Source organism: Amia ocellicauda, chromosome 3 (genome assembly GCF_036373705.1).
Source record: "Amia ocellicauda isolate fAmiCal2 chromosome 3, fAmiCal2.hap1, whole genome shotgun sequence".
NCBI classification, from domain to species: Eukaryota; Metazoa; Chordata; class Actinopteri; order Amiiformes; family Amiidae; genus Amia; species Amia ocellicauda.
Window position 1 is genome coordinate 39,436,415 of NC_089852.1, and position 22,201 is coordinate 39,458,615.

The following is a 22,201-nucleotide window of genomic DNA, read 5'->3' on the forward strand; positions in this document are numbered from 1 at the left end:
GAGGGGGATGGTTCCATCATGACAGCTAAAGCCACCTGCGAGAACTAAAATCCATCCTGACACGTAATAAAGGCTGTCGTTTGTAAGTCAATACTATGTGGACAGGAGGTTAAACTTTGGAGTATGGTGGGCAGCCATCGCAATATTGTTTTCAGGCATAAATAGGGAGACATTTGGAGAAATTATTCGCCTTTAACATTTTTTTTGTCTCCCTTGCCTAAGGTCTTCCAGAGTGTCTTGTCTCTAGAACCAGCAGAAGGTCACTTGTCATTCAAAATGATACAATAAAACATAAAAACGAAGTGCACTAGGCATACTGGTCCGTTATCTTTTCGACTTGTGGTGGATTATAAGATTTGACACGGCAGGGGCCTGCAGGACAAAACTTGACAGCTGTACAGAAATCCAAAGTTTTTATAGAGTTTGAATTGTGATTTATCCCTGCCAAGTAGTTCGATAATGATAATCACATTTGGCAGAAATGCACTGAAGTGATATCTCCAGCCCGAATGATTGAAGTCGTCTTAAAAGTGCCACTACACCATAATACCACTCAACATGACTTGGAAGTAGTTTTGCTTCCTGGGCTATGCGTTTGAAAGTTGTCAGAGCTGATGGTTCAGTTTTCTTACATTTTGGGGATTCCTCCAATGTATTTGAAAACATTAAACTTTAAAAACACTAGCTTCATTCTCCTTGAAGTTTACCATGGAGCGAAGTAGACTGCTAGCTGTAGCCATTGCAGGGTATGGTTACTGTTTACCAGCACTTCAGCAATTCACAGATCCCTCCCTCCTGTGTTTTCTATTTGTCACAATGAGAATAAATTGTGCACTTAAAAGTTGAATGTATTTAACTAGCTCCTAAAGTACCAGCCTTTGAAATCATGTAGAACTTATTTCTGATGCTGGCACTGATTTATTCAGTTTCCACCCATAGCTACAATTAAGGCCAGTGGTAGACCAAACTGTACCCATAGGTATGATTACTTTATGCTGCCTTGATCATATAAGTTATTTAGAGATTTGTTTTAATTAAATATATATAAGGGTATACTGTGAGCAACATAATGTTAGATACATCAGCAGGTGGCTTATTACATTCTGTCAGAGCAATACAGGTTGACATTTGACCACCTTTATTATTATGTTCTCTTATGGAAATCGAGGTAATAAGATGTCATAATGTGTCCAGTTTGGTTGACAGCATTGTTCTGTTTGGATCAGGTTGTTTGTAGCCATCGGCATTCTATTGAAGAAGTAGCTGATGCTTCTATATTCACATTGTGAGCATAACTGTTCACATTATCTGTGTACAGAGATCCCTGGTGGGCTTACCACAGCTACCAGCATGAACCCAGAGCTATTTAGGTATCTGACTTTAGAAATGTAGGCTCCTTGGGAATTTCATTTTATTACCGCTTTCAGAGACACCATGTAATTTATGCAGCAGTTTTTACATGATGTCGCTTCAATGTGAATTTTGTGGATTACATGTATTTGCTGGGTGTTGCCCTTGTAGAATCCCAAAGGGGTGTTTATATATGCTAATATTAGGGGCAGTGGAATTCAGGAATGCTAAAGCAAAGTGAGTTTTCGCCATAGTCTTACTACATTTCAAAATAAGCATTTTCATTCCTCTCCTTATTGTTCTTGAGTTTTCCCGCATTTTCCACATTTTCTTTTCCAAATCTCTTCACCAAATCTCATCCATCACCTCAGTGGTAGACATGGCATTCGCTAAGATAATTCGGCCAACACAACAATACACACTGACTTACTGACCTTAGTGTGAGTGACTGCAAGTCCTGTCTGACATCACTATCAAACCCACATTGTTGTTGTCCTCCAGCAACAGCCCAGCGCACAAGTATTACCTGGCAAGCAGCCCCGTCTCTGGTGCTGTGTACCTCTCCGATACCAACAGCAGGAAGGTGTTTAAAGTGAAGTCTCTGAGTGTGGTTAAGGACGTGGCCAAGAACCTGGAGCTGATCGCCGGCACAGGAGACCAGTGTCTTCCTTTCGATGAGACCCGCTGTGGCGATGGGGGGAAAGCAGTAGAGGCCACCCTCACCAACCCCAGAGGTAAGACTTACTCAGGACACCGCATATGTACATCATGTTTAAAATAATCTGCTGACTTTACTCTCATGGGAAACCTGAGGTAATATCAACTTGTTGGACATAGAAACTGGAATTGCAAGCTCTCAAGTTTGCTATGTTACTATTGTCTTTTTGTTCGAGGAAATTTGAGCAGAATATTTCCACAGAGACACTGAAACTCATTTGCTGCTCCAGTTTACAGTCTTGTGGGACTTGAACAGTTATTTGAGAATAATCTTGGGATGGATTTTAAACAAGGCCAATTTTTTGACCTGTGTTGAATAAATAAGTAGAAAAATAATGGACTATAAAGACGTAATCAAGCACTTGCAGGATAGAAAAGCAGGCAACTCTGCATTGCCAGAAAATGTATAAAACATAAATGAATGTATTACAGCAGTATATAGGTAATCAAAATAGTCTTTGGCTTTAAGTGAAAATGCTGTAATTAGACTTTAAATAAATAGTAACTGTCCAGTCTCACAAGTCCTTTGTTTGGGCTTGAGAAGTGTTATCTCATCAAGCAGACTGTGATAGTATTAGGAGGAGAGTTTCAGGAGGCCGGATCAATGCAGTTCAATTCTCTCACTGCTAATGATATTTTCTCTCTGCTGTATTTGTGTCCCTTTCTGAGACTTGGGCTCTCAAAGCTCAGAAAGGAACACATACTGTGTTTTATGTTCTGTAACAAGAGACTGGACAACATATTTGTCACAATTTTCAGTATATGTGGCCTAAACATGTAATAATAATAATAATTATATGGTATAACAATTTACTGTGCTGATTGTACGTCTTGAATCAGTAATGACAAAGTGACTTTGTTATTGGGCTTTTGCAATTTTATTAAAAACACAAATAAAATGTAAACATGCAGTTTTGGTAAAATGTTTACCCAATATAAGACACTGTGCCTACAATGCTGTTGTTGTTTTAAAGATAGTCCATCTCTTTTAGGGTCCTCTGTTGTTGTTTTTTATGGTGTATTTGGTCAAAGGTTCTTGCTGTTTATTAGCCTCAGTGAGATCTTGGCACCTTGTGACAGTCTGGGAAAAAGATTAAAGTTTCTCAGTCTGCTGTTATTGTTGGGTGGCCATGGCTGAGTGAAAAGAAGTAAATGGTGGAAACAAACAGTTGTATCTCTCTTCTCTCTAACTCCTTCCGTCTTTCTAATCAGGCATCACCGTTGACAAGTTTGGCCTGATCTACTTCGTGGATGGCACCATGATCCGCAGGATTGACCAGAATGGAATCATCTCCACACTCCTGGGCTCCAACGACTTGACATCTGCCCGGCCGCTGAGCTGTGATTCTGTCATGGATATCTCTCAGGTACTTCTTTACGTGGCTGTCTATTAATAGGTGTGAATTCTAACCTAACTGTTCAAGTCAGGGAAGAAACGCGAAGCACTTTCTTCTTCAACTTAGTAACTCATAGCTGTTACACCCTGACAACCAGTGCAGTTCACCTCCAAGCTCAGCAGCTGTGAATTGCCAGTGCTGTTTATGTTGCAGTGTCAGTGGTAATAATGCTTTATCGAGATGTGGACCAGCTTCGGCCACAGCTCTAGGGCAGAAGATGTCAGTACCCAAATATCTTGCTATTACCCTGGTCAGATTTCATCAGAAAACCCAGACAGAATGGCAGTCTGTGACCTAGGCAAGGGCATTCCACCTTTGCTGAAGAGATTGTTTACAGCCTTTAAAATGTCTCGATTTATCTCCTGGAACTGGGTCTTGGAGATGACACTGCTTTGAAGTTCACTGTGTCCTGCAGCTATCTTCAGTTTTCCTCTTCAAACAAAATTGGGTTCTCACATTTTCCCTATAGTCCAGGTGTTCTTTCCATTAAATATTCTAATTAAAAAATAATGAAGTATTCAATCGTTCACTCACGGACAGATAAAAATATTTGCGGTAAAAGAGTGCAGGTTAGTGCCACGCTGTGATAGCTCCTTCTTTAAAGCCATCCTGCCCTCTGGTCCCCTTTTGTGTTCTTTAAGATTTTAGATGTGTCCTTTTTTGATCAGCAGTTCCCATCCCCTTCTGTGCAATACAGTTTGTAGCATCTGGACTTTACAAGGTTATTTGTGGCTCATGGCAAATAGGTCCAGCAGGGGCCCCAGCTGCCAGGGGAGAAGAGCTTTATTTTTGTAAAGAGTTACAGCAGAATAGTGTAAAGAGAAGAACCTCCAGCTGTCACTGCCTTGCATTGCCCACTCCCCCCCGCCTCCCCACTCGCACCCCTCCGCAGAGTGTTCACTAACTGCGAGCCCTTTCCCCCCCGGGACCCCTGTCACTGCAGTTCCGTAGTTTATAAGAGAGAGAGAGAGAGAGAGAGAGAGAGAGAGACTGGAAATACGACAAGCATTTGCTACCAGTGGCACACATCTTGCAACAGTAAAGGACATTACACTCAGGATTAGTTAACGACTTGTGTCAACACCCCCATACCATCAAGAGGTGTGCTCTCAAGAGTTAAGGGACATTGTGCCCCACGCAACACCCTTCCTTCTGCCTACCCCATTTTAAACATTAAAAAAACACTTTCAGGCAAACACCTTGGCTGCTCCTGATGCACAGAGTTGTGGTATTCTGTTAGGATTTGTTTGTTTGTTTGTTTGTTTATTCAAGTGTGTCATTTCTACAATTCAGTGGCACATTTTAATTAGGGACAGGTAATCAACTGAATAATATAATGTTTTTACACTTAAGATAGGGGAATATTCTAACACTATATTTTTAATATTTGTGTATAATATTTAGGTATTTAAGTGCAGTTAACTGTAAAATGTAGGGTTACAATTTGATCCAGGCTAGGGTTAGGGGTAGAGTGCCCAGTATTGGGGGGGATAATGATGAAGGTAGTAGTGGTTACATTTAAATTAAGCTAATTATGATTTGCTTTAAAATTATTAAAAGTGATCAAATAAGTGTTAGGCCCACATTTTAGTGTGGGATATGGTTGTAGTTCAGGTCATTGTTTAGAATTGTGCAAGTAACCTTCTGAAGTCATTCAAGAGAATCAATTAGGTGTTAATTAAATATCCTCTATGAAGTTGAGGACTGATTGTTACAGTACATAGATTATGTAATACAATATGGCATATTTATGTCTGAAAGCACTGCAATGTACCCCATCTTGCAGGACACTGAATGTCTCCCTCTGCCCTATTGAAATGAAAAGCCATCAGTTTTAGTGCTTAAAGAACAATGTGTATATATATAAAGGCAGCCATGTTCCTTTTCAAAAGTGCTTTTATGATCCTATTTGACCACTGGCTAGAATTCAGATCCTGAAATTTCATCAGTGTTTCATTGGCCATTGACTGTCACTCTGCGCCGCCTATCACCAGCCCTTGCTCTGTGGCTCTCCGTGTGTGTGCGTTGTGATTGCACCCAGGGGACAGTCATCTGGGATGTCTGGAGAGAAGCTAGCTCTGCCGTGAGATTGCAGTTCTGTGGATAACATTGTTATTTTAAAATTGAATTAAGTCAGTCAATAGTTCAAAAAAAGCAATCCGACCAGATTTGTTTTTGTATTGTTTCAAGCCCATCATCCCCCTTCAACACAAGCAAATAATCAATATAAAAATAAGTTATTAAAATGACATAGTCATATATAGTATTATTTATACTACGTTGCCACCAAGCAGTTGTATAACAATGTCACACTTTTCATTCTGTTACTCAGAATATTAAGAAGCTTCTCATGAATAAATGTTTTGGCATAAAATATGTGATGCCCCCTACTGAACTTCAGACAGTTGCCTTTAAAAGATTTGTGATGTTATAAGGACATGATGGGCAAGCAAAATCTTTATCATTCTCGATTTTTTTTTATTTTGGAAGGGGACCATTATACAAAATGTGGATAATTTGGAATATTAGTCTTCCAGTTAATAAACTTATACATATATGTACATTTTATGTGAATGTGCTGATTCGGTTATTGCTGTTTTGTCTTTCAGAGTTATTGCGGTTGCATTTTGTGTGTGCCAGGCATAAATGACAGCTGTTACCTTTTTAGAGGGAGCAGTGCCTGTTCTGGCTGCCAGCCTTGTCTTACACAAGGCAGCAGCTGGGGAAATATCTTTTCATCATTTACAATGGCAAGAAAGCCCCTACAGTCAGGTCCCCTGAGCTGCTCTGGTCTAGAGGTCATGAAATATTTAACTGGCAATGTTGACAAGAAATGGGTTTTAAGAAATTGAAAATTCCCCTGTCATTCCCAAAGTAAATGCGGTTTTATTTATTTATTTATTTATTTATTCTGCTCACTGAAAGACTGGATGTATCTGCTGTCTGTCTCCTGTTTGATGTCAGGCATGATGATATGTTTTATTATAGAAAATACATTGGTGTGATTTGAAGATGTGAATAGAATGAGGTTTTGTGGTAGGGAAGCTTAGCAAAAGGAGACTCTTGAAGTATGGTAAATCCATTTACCAGTGTTGAGATTACACTGAATGCAGCTCAGGAGAAATTCAACACAGATATATAATGGATAGCAGTATTTCTACACAACTCTAATACAAATGCAATGGATAACGCAAATGACATTCAAATGAGTGCTTTAGCGAAGAAACTTTGAAGGTAACATGGGTTAAAGAACATTACAGTATCTGTTGCATAACATTTACATATTTAAATGTGTCAGGAGTATATTTTATCATGAAAAGTTGCTAGGTATGTTTAAGAAAACGTGTAGTCATTGTTTTATTATTTGTAAACCATCAGTTTCTCTTTCAATTAAATTGTGTGGCATTAGAAGTAAACATATTAAGCATGAAAGAAGGCCTGTCAGTATCCTTTGATTACACTGTTTCTGACAGATGGTCAAGCAGACTGTTATTTGCTGGTCTAAGCAACTCTGCTTACAAATTAACACTTAGATAGTTTTATTTTGAAGCTGATATACAAAATATAAAACTTTCTCAGCTTATGGTTTGCAGCTATTCCTTTTATGCCATTTATTTATTTTTCTTTTGTGTAATTTTATCTTTTTATTGATTTTTATGAATATAATTGTAAGATATTTGGCCTTCTAAGGCTGTACTCTGTGATTAAGTGGACATTGAAATCCAAATCGTGAATTGGATTTTTAAAGACAGTCTTGTTTTTGTAATATGCACATCTTTTACAGTCAATGGGCAATATACACTAATGTACAACAATGCAGATTGATAAAATTGCAAATTAATGTCAACAAATCACATAAAATATTCACAAAGCAGTTTTCCCCCCTTTTTATGGCGACAAGCTTATCATAAATTTACTTTACAATAATTATAACATTTGAAAAATCAATTTTATATTTTCTTACTTGTTACAGGATACCTTGTGGATTACTTTACAAGGAAATCCATTAGGGAATAACTTTATACCAGCGTGGCACTCTCTGCAGATTTGCTCGACTGGAATAATTGCTCTGTAACATTATACCCAGCAGATATCCTTTTAAAATAACCCAGTTTGTCAAGTAAATCGCAGTTTGCAACTTTTCAAAATACCTAAATCAATGTTGATTTTTTTATTACTTTTTCTTTCCCAGAGCAGAAATTAGTTTTCCATGTATTTCCTTAATGCTGTCTCACCATATTATGTGCAATCAGTTTTTTTGGTTTGTTTGTTTGTTTTGTCTTTTGCTTTAGCTATATTGCTATTAAAATCAAACATCTAGGGTTGCTAACTTGCAAGAAAAAGCTTAGAGTATTAACCATAGTGCAGAAGGGGGTCTGTAACTTGTTTCAAAGCCAATTATGGCTGCTTGTAAAAAGCACGATTTATTATGCATAGAACAATGTGTAATAATTTGGGAGGCTGGAAGCATGCAATGCTTTCTTCTGATAAGGGTACTCAATCTTCTTTTCAAGGACTTGGTCTCCTGCTGTCTTTTTCCATTTAGAAATTACTAACCCAAAGTAAAAAAATATATATATAGATCGTATATTTTGTGGATTGACAGATGCTTGAGTAGCCTACTTCATGCAACAGTTTGCGTATGATAAATCAGTGTGATGCGCTGGGTTAATTCATTCATTTAACAAATCTAGTTTTGTATCCTGTACTTTTTCTTTTAGTCGTTTATACATGTCTGACATTCACATATTTAATTTCAATTTCAAAGGGTAGTGTATGCTTATTTTTCTAAATGGAGTCTGTATATACAGCATATAATAACATTCTGAGCATTCTCACAGGTTTGAAGATGAAAGGTTTTACATTTGATATACTTTCACCAAAAGCAAGTCATCCTACTGTCAAGTGGATAAAATTATTGCTGCTATTGTTCTTCTTACTGTTGTAGTTAATGGTGAAACCTATTAAAAAGCAAATTAAACTTTCTTTACCACTTGATTATCATGTGCTGTTATTACTTTCACAGGTTCGACTAGAGTGGCCAACAGACCTGGCGGTCAGTCCTATGGACAATTCCTTGTACGTGCTGGACAATAATGTTGTCCTCCAGATCTCTGAGAACCACCAGGTACGCATAGTAGCTGGACGGCCCATGCACTGCCAGGTGCCAGGCATAGACCACTTTCTCCTCAGCAAGGTGGCAGTGCACGCCACACTGGAGTCAGCCACCGCCCTTGCCGTGTCCCACAATGGCATCCTCTATATTGCCGAGTCGGACGAAAAGAAGATTAACCGTGTGCGACAGGTTTCCACCAATGGCGAGATCTCTCTGGTGGCTGGAGCGCCCAGTGGCTGCGATTGCAAAAACGACGCCAACTGTGACTGCTACTCTGGGGACGACGGTTATGCCAAAGACGCCAAGCTGAACGCCCCGTCCTCCCTCGCTGTCTGCCCGGATGGAGAGCTCTTTATCGCTGACCTTGGGAACATCCGCATCCGCTATGTGCGCAAGAACAAACCATACCTTAACCCACATAACCTGTACGAGGTCTCCTCCCCTATCGATGAGGAACTCTACCTTTTTGACACCAATGGCAGCCACATCTTCACCCAGAGTCTCATAACAGGAGACTACCAGTATAATATCACCTACACTGGAGAAGGGGACATCAGTTCGGTCACTGACAACAACGGGAACACTTTAAACATCCGCCGGGATGCCACAGGAATGCCACTCTGGCTGGTTGTCCCCGATGGCCAGGTATTCTGGGTGACAATCGGTACAAACAATGCCTTAAAAAGTGTTACAGCTCAGGGGCATGAACTGGCAATGATGACTTACCATGGGAGTTCAGGTCTGCTAGCAACAAAGAGCAATGAAAATGGGTGGACAACGTTTTATGAGTAAGTATACGCTCCCCACTTTTCTTCTTTTTTATAAACAACATTCTCTTTAGCTGTAACAATATCTTAAAGCGATGCCAACTACCATGTAAGATCGTAGTTTTATATTGTGGTCAATTTTTTAAAAAGGAAAAAGGTTCAGGACTTTTTATAGTCTTGCTCAGGTAAGCAGTTGATACATTTCTATTGAATATATTGTTCACATTTTTTACAGTCTAAGCAGTAGTCTAAGCAATATTATTTTCACTGTGAACAACTACAATGAAACAAAGAAGAAATCTGCTTGGCAGTTGCCTTACTCTCTTCACACTCAGATTCTGTGAATATTTCAGTGAGAACCAGAGGGCCTGAAGATCTTTCGTTGAGCTTATTATAAATAATTGCTGTTTCGTGGTGGCAGATTGAAGTTTAAAGTGGAATAGACAGGTTACTGCTGGTTTAAAAGGTAATGACAGTGTAAACATGCATCAAAACTGGACATGGTGCTGCAAGTAACTATTATGGAAAATACCCTCCCATCAGTTGAGATTAGAACCACAACTTCATAAAACAGTCCTTCAAAACATTTTTGTTTGCAAAACACAGAGCACTGGCCATTTGATATGCATTAAATATAGAAGTGAAATATCTTGTCTCTTTGAATTGCAGGCTTCCTTTGATGTTCAGGAATGTCTGTTAATACAAAGCCAATTAACTGCACACCAGGTGTCTTTAGTAATGTTATTCCTCCTTCACAAACTTTAAGGCTTGGGTTGAATGAGGAAGTCTGTTGATATCCACAAGGCTATAGTGTAATCTTCTCTCTGAAATGGTGATTTCACTAACAATCTTATGTAAATACAGAACAAAAGACCAATAAATGATTACACATCGCAAATTGGTGTCATGCAATGCTGCAATTATTATATTACTAAAACAATTTTAATTAACAGCTAAACAGTTTGAAATGGGTATCAGTCAAATAAAGATAGTATTTCAGTTATACAGGTATAAAAATGCAAACAATTACATGCATTGGTTGTTGTTTTGCATCAGTTCTCACAAAGAAAAATATGATGAACCAGGGGTGATTTTTTTCTCATTGAATTCAGAAAATGCTTGTGCAAGTTACGTATCCAGCCTTTGACATGATTTTGGGGGGAAAATACCTAATATGCCATATTCTGTTTGAAAATATGACATGCAGATGCATTTTTTCCTGTGACGTAAGTTTAATCGCTATAAATAATTGTGCAAGAAGTAGAAGTAGCACATACCCCATATTGCCAGCCAATTATTCCAGAGTCTAACCAATACTCTTTGTGTTTTATTGCTTCATACGTTTTGACCATCTATTTGCTATTTAGTTACGTTATTGTTTTTGTCTTTATGAATTCATACGCACCTAATCTAGCTTGATCAAGTAATTAAAAGGTTATTTGAGGCAGGGAGGCATCTTTAATAATGTAAGACACTTTGTGATTCTGTGACATGAGAAGGCTGTAACAGTTCTTGTTACTGTTGGGGTTGTGAAATTCCTTTTTCAAAAGTTCCCCTGTGAAGACTGCCATATCGTCATCACAACCCTTCTTCATTTACTGCAAGTCACATTCCTGCACCATCAACGTCATCTCTACATTTATCCCTGAATACATTATCTACAGTCAGAGCTTTTTAAGAATATAAAGCTGATGGTTGCTTTTTTCAATTATTATTTTTTTTGTCTGGTACTGTGGCAGATGATTTCAAATTAGACATGCATCTTATCTGTCAAAAGCTTCCTCTGACTCACCAGTTGTCTCAGGAGTTAAACAGGGGAGTAGCAATTTATAGGGCGTCATGCATGATTTCCCCATGCTGTCTGTCAACCCCCTTTTCATTAACATACATTTGTCTCTCAAGGAATTTAGACCTCGTATTTACCTCAAACCATTTATTTGTTATTTATAATAAGCTTTGAAATGTGTATATATATATATATATATATATATATATATATATATATATATATATATATATTGTTTTACTTTGACTGTTTTTCACAGCAGTATTTACTGAGCGCTGAATATTTTGTTTACAGAATATCAGTTGTGAATTAATAACCTGCTTTATTTTTGGTATCCAATGGGAAAAGTTTAAATATTAATGCTTACAAGTTATTTTCCCTCTGTGTTTTTATATTGTGTGTTACCGTTGAAAAATACAGTGCTCTTTTTAATGTTTTATAAATATGCAAATGCATCTCTGTTGAGAATTACAACCAAGCACATCAACACACACACAGACATACACACACAAGGTGATATTCAAAGCTGTCTGGCCAGAGAAAACTTTCTCCCAGTTTTCTTGAAGGAACAGCAAACATTTAAAGGTTGCAAATCTAGAAAGAGACAACGTGTATAGAAGATAAATAAATTAATACATTTAAGGTTAAAAAACAACAATCATTAATTGTAAGAAAAGAGATTTGGTCTATATGATTAAGAGTGCTTTCATTTTGAATAATTTTACCTGGCAATTAATTTTAAGCATTTCATTTTCCCTGTAGGCAAAGCTGTGCATTTAATGTATAATTTACCCCCATAACACAGTTTTTGTTGTTTTTGCTTAATTAGCTTTGAAGGTCACTCAGCCACCTGAGGGTCACTGTCATAATTTCACAATGCAGAACTGAGCAGACTTCCCTATTAATCTCTGTGCGACTAAATGTTGAACATTGTTTTCAGGCAGGCAGATGTTCCATCATACACTGTTGCTGGCCTGGAATTAATTAATTGATGTGCAATGTATTTAGCCTATAGATGGAAATTCTTTTAATATTGGTAATGGAACAAAACCCAGCGGAGCTGCTATAACAAAGATATCACAGCGGCGCATTCTTCCATAATTAAAACGCAACGCAACATCAACAACACATTTTGTCAGAAACAATAGGTTTATAAACTACCGTGTATTGTAATTCAAATTGCCTTGTCAGTATATTTTTGTTGTTTAGCATTTTCATTGCACTGACAAGATATTTCCTCGTCCTGTTATTTCCCCCCATGCACCTAGAAAGTTGATCAGATGTGAAGTCGTGTAGTTTTTGATCTTCCTGTAAGAAAAATACAATTATTTTTTATATAAAATATGTAACTTGTTATACTCAGTTTGTATCAGGCGACACTGACAAAATCCATTGAAAAGCCAAGATAACCTTCTTCTGTCAGATATTAAAAACTGTGTCCTGCGATAACGGCAAGCAACCTAAACATGTTCTTTTAATTGTGTGACTCTGGGAACACAGACATAAGAAAGAAAAGGCAGAATTCATTGACACATTGTATTTAGACCAGCTCTCAGGAGTTTTTGCCCTCACTCTGGCAGGCTTTCAGTGCCACAAGTCAGTGGGTGAGCATCTGAGATTTGTATTATTCAGGTGGATTAAAATAGACTTTAGGGCTTCTGGAGTGAAACAGCAGGTTTTATCCCCTCTGTACATATTTCACCCCCGTCTTCCCAAAAGCCCTGAAAATGAAGATAAAAGTGTCTCAGTGTGAACAGGTTGTAGCCATTAATACACAGCAGTAGAATCTAGAGAAGAGCCTCTTCTTAGCTAGTAAATGAAAGATTTTGGATCAGTAATCAGAACAAAGCTCTTCAGTTGTTTTTTCGTTTTTTGTTTTTTTTCTTTCAATTGGTGTTATTTGTTCATGGTAAGGCAGCTCACCACTGTTATGTCCAGTGGGTTCCAAATCATTTTCTTTTTTAAATTCAAAATCACTGTAGTTGGTTTTAGTTATTTAAAAACCTTAGTAAGTTAAATGAATATGATTTCAAATATTTCTTAACCATTTACTTGTGGAGGAAAGAAACATTTATTTAGTTGGAATGATGGTTCTCTATCAGGTCATCTATTTGTGTTAAATGCAGTATATTGTCTTGCTTGGGACAGAAAAGATGATTCTATTGGTGTGTGTGTTTAGCGTGGATGCTTTCGGTGACTGAAGCACATTAGTCCCAGATGAATACTTTAAGATGGGTTTTATCATGGGAAGCCGCAGCTCCAGAGGAGTTTGCGTCGTGGACAGGGAGAAGAGCTGACGGTGGATTTCTCCCTCAGAGCTCTCTAGCTCTATGACTGTGGAGGCAGGGATCCACTGGGGATTGTACTTCGGTGTCTGAAAGCTTAGAAGCTGCTAACATTCCCAGAGGGATACAACGTTCTGTTTTTTTAGTGTTTTTTGTTGATTTGGTGCCACTGGCATTGCAGCTTAGTATTTGTTTCCTTTTGCACGATTAGCATATGTGAATACTTTTTTTGTGTGTATGAAAGGAGTGGCGAGGAATTGTTGGCGTCACCCAATCACAATCCACTGTGTTTATGGCCCGCGTTTAGGTAGTTGGTGCTGGAGTATAACCATTTGGGTTTTAGAAACGTTGTTTATCCATGTTACTTCTGCCTCCTTGTTCAAAGGGCATCGGCACCCTCACCTGAGCCTAACTATCCTACTGATCGCCATAGTGTCTTCTTAATAAAATTGGCATTATTTTTTTTTAACCTGATATCAAAACTGCTTTATGAAATTGCCACCGTTATGCTCGGATTGACCTTCATGTATAGGACTGAACATCCCTCTCTTAAAGCTCAGCAGCACCTGAAATAAGAAAATTGGATAATGCGGCTGCTTCTCGGAGCATCCCTATCACAGCTTTACAATGATAAATGCTCATGTCATCTGTTGTTATCTGTAGCATATGTAATTATTCCTGCTGCTCAATATATTGATTGTGTTTGCTTTGTGTGATGCCACGAGGATGTTGAACTCGTGGAAATTGTATGGGCTGTTTGGGTGGCTATAATTTTTTCACATCTGCCATCAACAGAATAGTGTCATAATACCCTGGAGTACATCTTTGCTGCGTTTAGTTGATCAGATTGCTTGTTTTTAGTTTTAAACCTGTTTCAAACATGGCAAAGTACACAAGATTGTAGATACTGCTAAGCAAAAATCTGAAAATGAAGTTAATCCCAAATCTGATATAATCAAAGGTATATTTTCCCTTTAAAAAGGGCTGTACTTTTAAGAAATAAGTAGTTGTAGTAGTGGTAATAATTTACTCCATCATTATTCACCAACATTTTTCGAAGCTTTGCAAGTTCAAATACTCGTGAGACCCGTACCCTTACCAATATGGCACCCGTTCCCCTGTGTGCTGTCTGACCTTTTGTCTCTTTCTCCCTTTAGGTATGACAGCTATGGCCGACTGACCAACGTCACCTTCCCAACAGGCCACGTGAGCAGCTTTCGCACCGACACGGACAGCTCTGTTAGAGTTCAAATGGAGGGTGCCAACAAAGAGGACGTCACCATAACAACCAATCTCTCGGCTTCGGGGGCTTTCTACACTTTACTGCAGGGTGAGTTCACTGGAGGAGCCCCCCAGGATAGAGGTTCTGTACTTTTACATCAAGTATCTCAGTCAGTGCCATGTTCACACAACTTCACAAGAACATCATTTATTGTATTTTCTTCCACCTCTCTCACAATGAACTACTTCAATATGATACTTAAGCTTTTTGGTGCCTTAAAGGAATGTTGTCGGGAATCTATATTAGGATAAAAGTGATAGCTTGGAAAGTTACAAATAAAGAATGATTTCAGATTCAAGCTGTTCTTAGTATTCATGTGTAATTATGTTTTTTGATATGAAATAAACTAGAATTTATTTTGTTTTGTTATTATCCAACAAAATTCAAAACGGCATGTCATGGACTCTTTTCTATTTAATCAAAATTAGGCACAAGTCTTACTATCTGTCTGTGATGCTTTCACTTTGCACATATCTGTTGTAAGTTATATAAAACAGACCGCTATTAATACACAACCTTTTATTTTTAATTCAGTTTTTCAGTGAGAAACAGATTATTAAATACATTTAATTCCACTGTCTTTTGCAACAGCTACCTTCCATGTCAGGGCTTAAGAATGCTAATGAACTATGTATAATATTAAAGACGATTTTAATGTTAACAAAGATATTTTCCCAATATTCTCAAGGAGAATGGATTTGGTAGTCAGTTGACCTTCCAATGTGCTTGTCTGTACTGTTCTTCTTTTGTCGTAGGGGAGGTTGAAAGCAAAGTCTTTGTGCATTTACCCTTGTCAGTCTCTCATATTCTTGTTAATCTAACTGTTGGCAGCAGAGACTTTGAAGGGGCACAATGATAAAGCACAAGTTTCTTTCTTCCTTTCTCCAAAACGGAATGGAGGAGAGACATGAGCCAACTTTAAACTAAATTTCCGGGTGACTGACAGAAAATAAAAAATAAGAAAGTCCCAACCAGCTCGTCATTCCTGAGAGGAATATGATTTTATCGGAGAGAATGGGTGAGGGGGCGGGAGCATATGCAACACTAGAAAGAGATTTCAAAAAGCTGCCAGCGTGTAAACTGTTCAAAACTAAAAGAAGCACATCAGCAAGAACAACTTACTTGAAATGTAGAACACACATTTTTGTATGCATTTTTTCTGTTACAGTTAACTCGGCTTTTTGCCTTTTGTTCTTCAGGCAAACATGTCAGATTAAACATTCAGGAAGGGAAAGTAAAAATAAAAAGCAATGGGGGGATGCATTCTTCCCCTTTAATGTGTTGGCATGTACACACAGTTCTCGAGCCCTGCCTCTAAAGAGTCTGTAAAGATTCTCTCTCTTGCTTTATTGTTGTTGTTGTTGTTGTTGTTGTTATTATTGTTGTTGTTGTAGTTTTTACTCCTAACATTTTATTTTAAAAGACTGCCCTCCTCCTGTATTGATTTTCTCCCTCGGTGAAAGCTGTACTTGAAAGTGAAAATGACAACCTGTGTTGCACCATATAATTGCCAGGGCAGTCAGTCACCCCAACGTGATGACATTGCAGTAGATGGCTTGAGAGGAACCGTGCCTCATCCGATTTGGTGTTAATCAATTTACTATCACCTTCTTCATAAGCAGACACCTCCGTCTTTACATATCGAAGGAGTGTGACCTTGCAGTGTTTTCAAATCCGAAGGCGCTACAAGGGTATTTACCAGGACTCGCTGCTCTGATTATTTAATTTGTGCACTACAGCACCAGTTATTGTTCAGATTAAGCAATTGCTGAAGTTTATAAAACAGGACATGGGCATGTAGCATTGATTAAGTTAATAAAGGATTTCAATTTGTGCTGATTATCCGATAATGACAGAATATAACAAAAATTAATAACCTTTTGTAAAGGTGCTCTGTGTCACATTTCAATGAAGTGATTTTTTCTTCATTATCTCTTCTATTTACTAACATTTTCAATGATCTTACGCATTTTAGAATTAGTAGATACCTCAAATATTAAAACATTTTTTGTAGGAAAATCTATATCCATCCAGTTCAGCCTTTGGCTTTACAGTGAGTGCTCAACAGAAGAAATTTCCATCTGCGGTACTGGATAGCTGGTCAAAATACAAGTGACACCACGCCACAAAATCATACACAATTAACATTTCCCAGAATTTGAAATGCATACCAGTGAATGCTGGGAAAAAGTGGAAGCACCTAATGAGGGATCTAAAGAATCATTAGAAACTCTATCTTTGTATAACTTGGACATTTTTTTTAAATTATACATTTTACAGCTTATGCTTAAAATTAAATTAAGGAAAATATTATGTTTTTTTTTCTTTTTCAGTGTACTTCATGACGTAAACAAATTATAAATGTGTGTGTGTATATATACACTCACCTAAAGGATTATTAGGAACACCTGTTCAATTTCTCATTAATGCAATTATCTAACCAACCAATCACATGGCAGTTGCTTCAATGCATTTAGGGGTGTGGTCCTGGTCAAGACAATCTCCTGAACTCCAAACTGAATGTCTGAATGGGAAAGACAGGTGATTTAAGCAATTTTGAGCGTGGCATGGTTGTTGGTGCCAGACGGGCCGGTCTGAGTATTTCACAATCTGCTCAGTTACTGGGATTTTCACGCACAACCATTTCTAGGGTTTACAAAGAATGGTGTGAAAAGGGAAAAACATCCAGTATGCGGCAGTCCTGTGGGCGAAAATGCCTTGTTGATGCTAGAGGTCAGAGGAGAATGGGCCGACTGATTCAAGCTGATAGAAGAGCAACTTTGACTGAAATAACCACTCGTTACAACCGAGGTATGCAGCAAAGCATTTGTGAAGCCACAACACGTACAACCTTGAGGCGGATGGGCTACAACAGCAGAAGACCCCACCGGGTACCACTCATCTCCACTACAAATAGGAAAAAGAGGCTACAATTTGCACAAGCTCACCAAAATTGGACAGTTGAAGACTGGAAAAATGTTGCCTGGTCTGATGAGTCTCGATTTCTGTTGAGACATTAAGATGGTAGAGTCAGAATTTGGCGTAAACAGAATGAGAACATGGATCCATCATGGCTTGTTACCACTGTGCAGGCTGGTGGTGGTGGTGTAATGGTGTGGGGGATGTTTTCTTGGCACACTTTAGGCCCCTTAGTGCCAATTGGGCATCGTTTAAATGCCACGGCCTACCTGAGCATTGTTTCTGACCATGTCCACCCCTTTATGACCACCATGTACCCATCCTCTGATGGCTACTTCCAGCAGGATAATGCACCATGTCAAAAAGGTCGAATCATTTCAAATTGGTTTCTTGAACATGACAATGAGTTCACTGTACTAAACTGGCCCCCACAGTCACCAGATCTCAACCCAATAGAGCATCTTTGGGATGTGGTGAAACGGGAGCTTGGTGCCCTGGATGTGCATCCCATAAATCTCCATCAACTGCAAGATGCTATCCTATCAATATGGGCCAACATTTCTAAAGAATGCTTTCAGCACCTTGTTGAATCAATGCCACGTAGAATTAAGGCAGTTCTGAAGGCGAAAGGGGGTCAAACACAGTATTACTATGGTGTTCCTAATAATCCTTTAGGTGAGTGTATATATGTATATATATATATTCAAAAAATAACAAAACCAGTCAGTCATTCTCATTATAACAGTGGATCCTGGATCTGTTTTTGTTTAGCTCCTCAACTTGTATTCAAATGCATTGTCAAGACGATTGTACCCCTTGCTCATATAACACTTACTTCAGATCAGGGCTCCTTTTTTTCTGAGCAATCAAATAATGATTCACCTCTCCGGGGACTCATTAACTTACAATGGTGCTTAATGAGGGTAATATTTATCAGGGGCTGTACTCATTTTTTTGACAGCAGACCGATAAAATGACGTTGATGAATCTGGGACTCATAGGAAGAATTAGACTAACTGATCTAGACCTGAATTGCTCTTTATAGTCACTTATGGGGGATGATGGGCAGGTAGTAATGTCTTGGCACCTCGGCCGTATACGTTTAGCTCCTCCCTGATGTAAGAGGACAATCAGAATCAGTGGCGTAATGAAGCAAGACTGATTTTTTTTTTGTACCTTTATTTAGAATATAAATGGCTGCTACTGGAAGAGTTATAATGCATTTTTATTATTTTTTCAGATCAAGTTCGAAACAGTTACTACATCGGCTTGGATGGCTCCCTGAGGCTGGTGCTCGCCAATGGGATGGAAGTGTCTCTGCACACAGAGCCTCACTTGCTAGCGGGGACCGTGAACCCCACAGTGGGCAAGAGGAATGTCACACTGCCCATCGACAATGGCCTCAACCTGGTGGAGTGGAGGCAGCGCAAGGAGCAAGCCCGGGGGCAGGTCACCGTGTTCGGACGCAGACTCAGGGTGAGTGATTCTCAAATGGAGGCCCTCTACTCATGTTTTCTGACATTAACAGATCTGTATACTGTCATATGGGAGATTTTCAACACCAAGGCTGGGATTAAATCAAAACTTTGACGCACCTGCTAATAGAAGACTACAGAACTGTACTCAGTTGCTTCATTTTTAGTTAGATGCCACTTTCTTCTAATCAGATATGTAACCGCTATGATGTACAGGTTTTTAGTTTGCTATTGGTGGGTCAAAGTTTTGATTTAATCCGGCCCCAAGTCATGTCACTGCAGTGCATAGTAGGGATGGGACGGTATGCAATTTCCATGGTATCATAACTGCAGGTAAAAATACCACAGTAACCGGCATATCATAGTACGAATCATGCAGCTTAATTCTAGAGAGAGAGGTTCTGGAACAATTTGTGATAATCGGGATCATACTAGATTTAATTTAAAGATGTGGATAGGTTTCATATACCCAAAAACAAACATGAAAATTCATAAAATGCTGTTAAAAAAATGTAACTTATAAATTAACAATACAAAATAATAATTATAATAAACTCACCAATTTTACGGGAATTTTAATTTAAATCTGACAAAATTCCTCAGTGCTGAGTGATGCTCTAGCTTAATTTTTCTCCCTCAGAACTCTGGCACATTTTGGGCATATTATCATAATTCTATTTTAATTTTAACTTTTTAATGTTCTCTCCTAATGAAGTGGATCTACCGCTGTCAACACTTTCATAAAAGGGAGGGGCAGTCAGTCTGATTGCAGTTAAGGAACATGTGCTTTGATTTTAACTGTTCACTGTTGATCTGAATAATTTGATCTATACTTTTTTTTAACAGCTATGCCATCTATCTGTGCAAGGCAAGAGTTTTAGTTTTGCTAAGGTTTGATATTGTAATGATTTTTTTAAATGTCATTTCAAAATCCATTCATTTCATCAGTTCATGCTGTAACAAATCTGTGAATAGTGGATCGACCACAGCGGGGTATACCTGTACTGTATATAAGTTACTTTTGAGATGTCTGCATAAATTACATGGTGACAGTCCCAGATGTATTAAAAGGTTTTATGAGCTTCCACCACGAGCACAAACCAGTGATTTTATTGCAGCGTCCGCGAAACGGAACGCCGTCTTCAAACATTACACCATCTTTTTTCTCATATTCAAAATACAGCCATGCAGTTTTGCGAGCTTGAAAAAATCTGGAATTTTACCAAGACTTAAATTTTCATACCGTCTTTTGGAAGCAGAGCAATTGTATAGTACTCTTTCCATTATAAAATTGCAGTGATGACAATTAACAGGGAGGTACGTTGAAGGGATGTGGTTCAGGAAGTGAGAGAGACGAGTTCTACTAATGCATGTCCAGTTATCAATGCAGTTCTATTTCTAAAGCAATGCAGGATACATTGGACTCTTTTCTCAGAAAGAGCATATACCATGTATACTGTAATTACAATAATCGCGGTGCAGCACAGCAGGTACGATATCTAATCATGGTAAAATGTGAAACCTGTATACAGCCCATCCCTAGTGCAAACACAAACTAATTAGTGAACTACAGCAGATGAAGACATTTTATTTATTTATGTGTTTGTTTGTATTTCTTTCATTCTTTATTGTTTAAATGTTTTGCCTTTTTTGCCTTACTTGTCAGAGCTACTTTCAAAATATTTTAATTAATATAATGTCTGAGAGTCCTGTTTGGAAACATGCACTTTAAAATGTAAAGCCTTCTTCCTTTCCTCTCTCCAGTCTGTATATCTCCTTCATCTGCACACTCTGTGCACCATGTAATTATACCTTAATTATAAGCCTTGTAACTTCCACTCATCAGTCGGCAAGACAGTTTAAAGTAACTACTTGGTAGCAGCTGGCCGCTTGAACATTGAAATTGATTTTGTGCAGTGTTTAAAATAATTCAACTTTCACAAGCACTGAAGATTTTCTGACAGGTGAATTGATTATGGTGCAGTCATATTTTGCAGAGATGCAAGGGTCATGGCAGATCCCTGATATGGAATGAAATCATGCCGCTTCCCAATGCTGCGAAAATACTTTGAATGCTGACGAAAGTAAACAGTGTTGATAACGTTAACAGTCTCTAAGCCGTTTTTATTTATATATTTACCTGTGTGTGTCTGTGTCAGCTTATGTCTGTGTGTAATTATGTAATGGGCTCTCACTGATCACTGCAGCAGAAGTCTTCATTGGGCTGCTGTGAAGGGGAGGCATTTGTCAGTGCAGAGTACCACATGGTGGCAGATTTCCGCTATTACAGTACAATAGATCTTTAAGTGGTAAAAAAAAAAAAAATTACAATAATTTACAGAGCTGAATAATGCTTTGTTATTTTCAATGTAGAAAATATTATAGCAAATCCCTTTAGAGACATCATAACAGAACCAATCAATACAAATGACCCAGTTGGTGAACAACTCCAGAAAGACTATAATAATGCCACAGAGCTCTGGTTCCAAATGGCAAATCACTAATACTTAAAAATGCAACATAAAGCTTAAATGACCTATTTTTGACTTGAGCAATAAGTTAGTAAAAAGGCAATGAATCAGGATTGGTTTTGAATGTTTTTGCCAAGCAAAATCTCCATTTGGTCTGAGTATTGAATGCGGTCGAACTCTGCTAGACACCGGTAGAGCTAATTGGGAGGTGCCACTGTGTCTGTCACTGGCTGATAATTTAAAACTCTTCTCAACTTCAGAAGTGAAACCTTCTAATGCATTTAACAGACAATGCCCCCAAGGGGGAGATAGGAAATGGGGGCAGCCTAATGGTGAGAACAGAGGGAACGGGACACGGAATCCCTACCCAGAGATTCATTGGGTGTCCTTGAATGCTGTGTCAAGCGATGTTGTGATTTCAATAACACCCTGCAGCAAAACTGGTCAGTGTTGTCCCTCTTTCGCTCCTGCCCTTGCAAAATTTCAACAGCAACATGAATGTTGTTGTCTGTGGCGCTGTTCAGTATTTGTATCTGTACTGTGAGAGTATCAAAAATGGCAACTCAGTGGAGTTTCCCTGTTAAGTTTAAATCTTGTGCGTGTGTATAACATATCAATTATACATAAAGAATGTAA

The 22,201-nt window shown here is 38.3% G+C and overlaps 1 protein-coding gene across 2 annotated transcripts in view; it reads left to right on the plus strand.

Annotated features, from left to right (window-relative positions):
• The window catches only part of tenm4 (teneurin transmembrane protein 4), a 193,336-nt gene that overhangs the window by 151,588 nt on the left and 19,547 nt on the right, over window positions 1-22,201 (plus strand). For both annotated transcript variants that reach the window (XM_066699386.1, XM_066699387.1), the window contains exons 22-26: window positions 1,852-2,084; window positions 3,280-3,434; window positions 8,491-9,368; window positions 14,576-14,748; window positions 18,860-19,095. In XM_066699386.1, coding sequence (XP_066555483.1) covers window positions 1,852-2,084; window positions 3,280-3,434; window positions 8,491-9,368; window positions 14,576-14,748; window positions 18,860-19,095 — 1,675 coding nt within the window. The remainder of the gene's footprint in view (window positions 1-1,851; window positions 2,085-3,279; window positions 3,435-8,490; window positions 9,369-14,575; window positions 14,749-18,859; window positions 19,096-22,201) is intronic.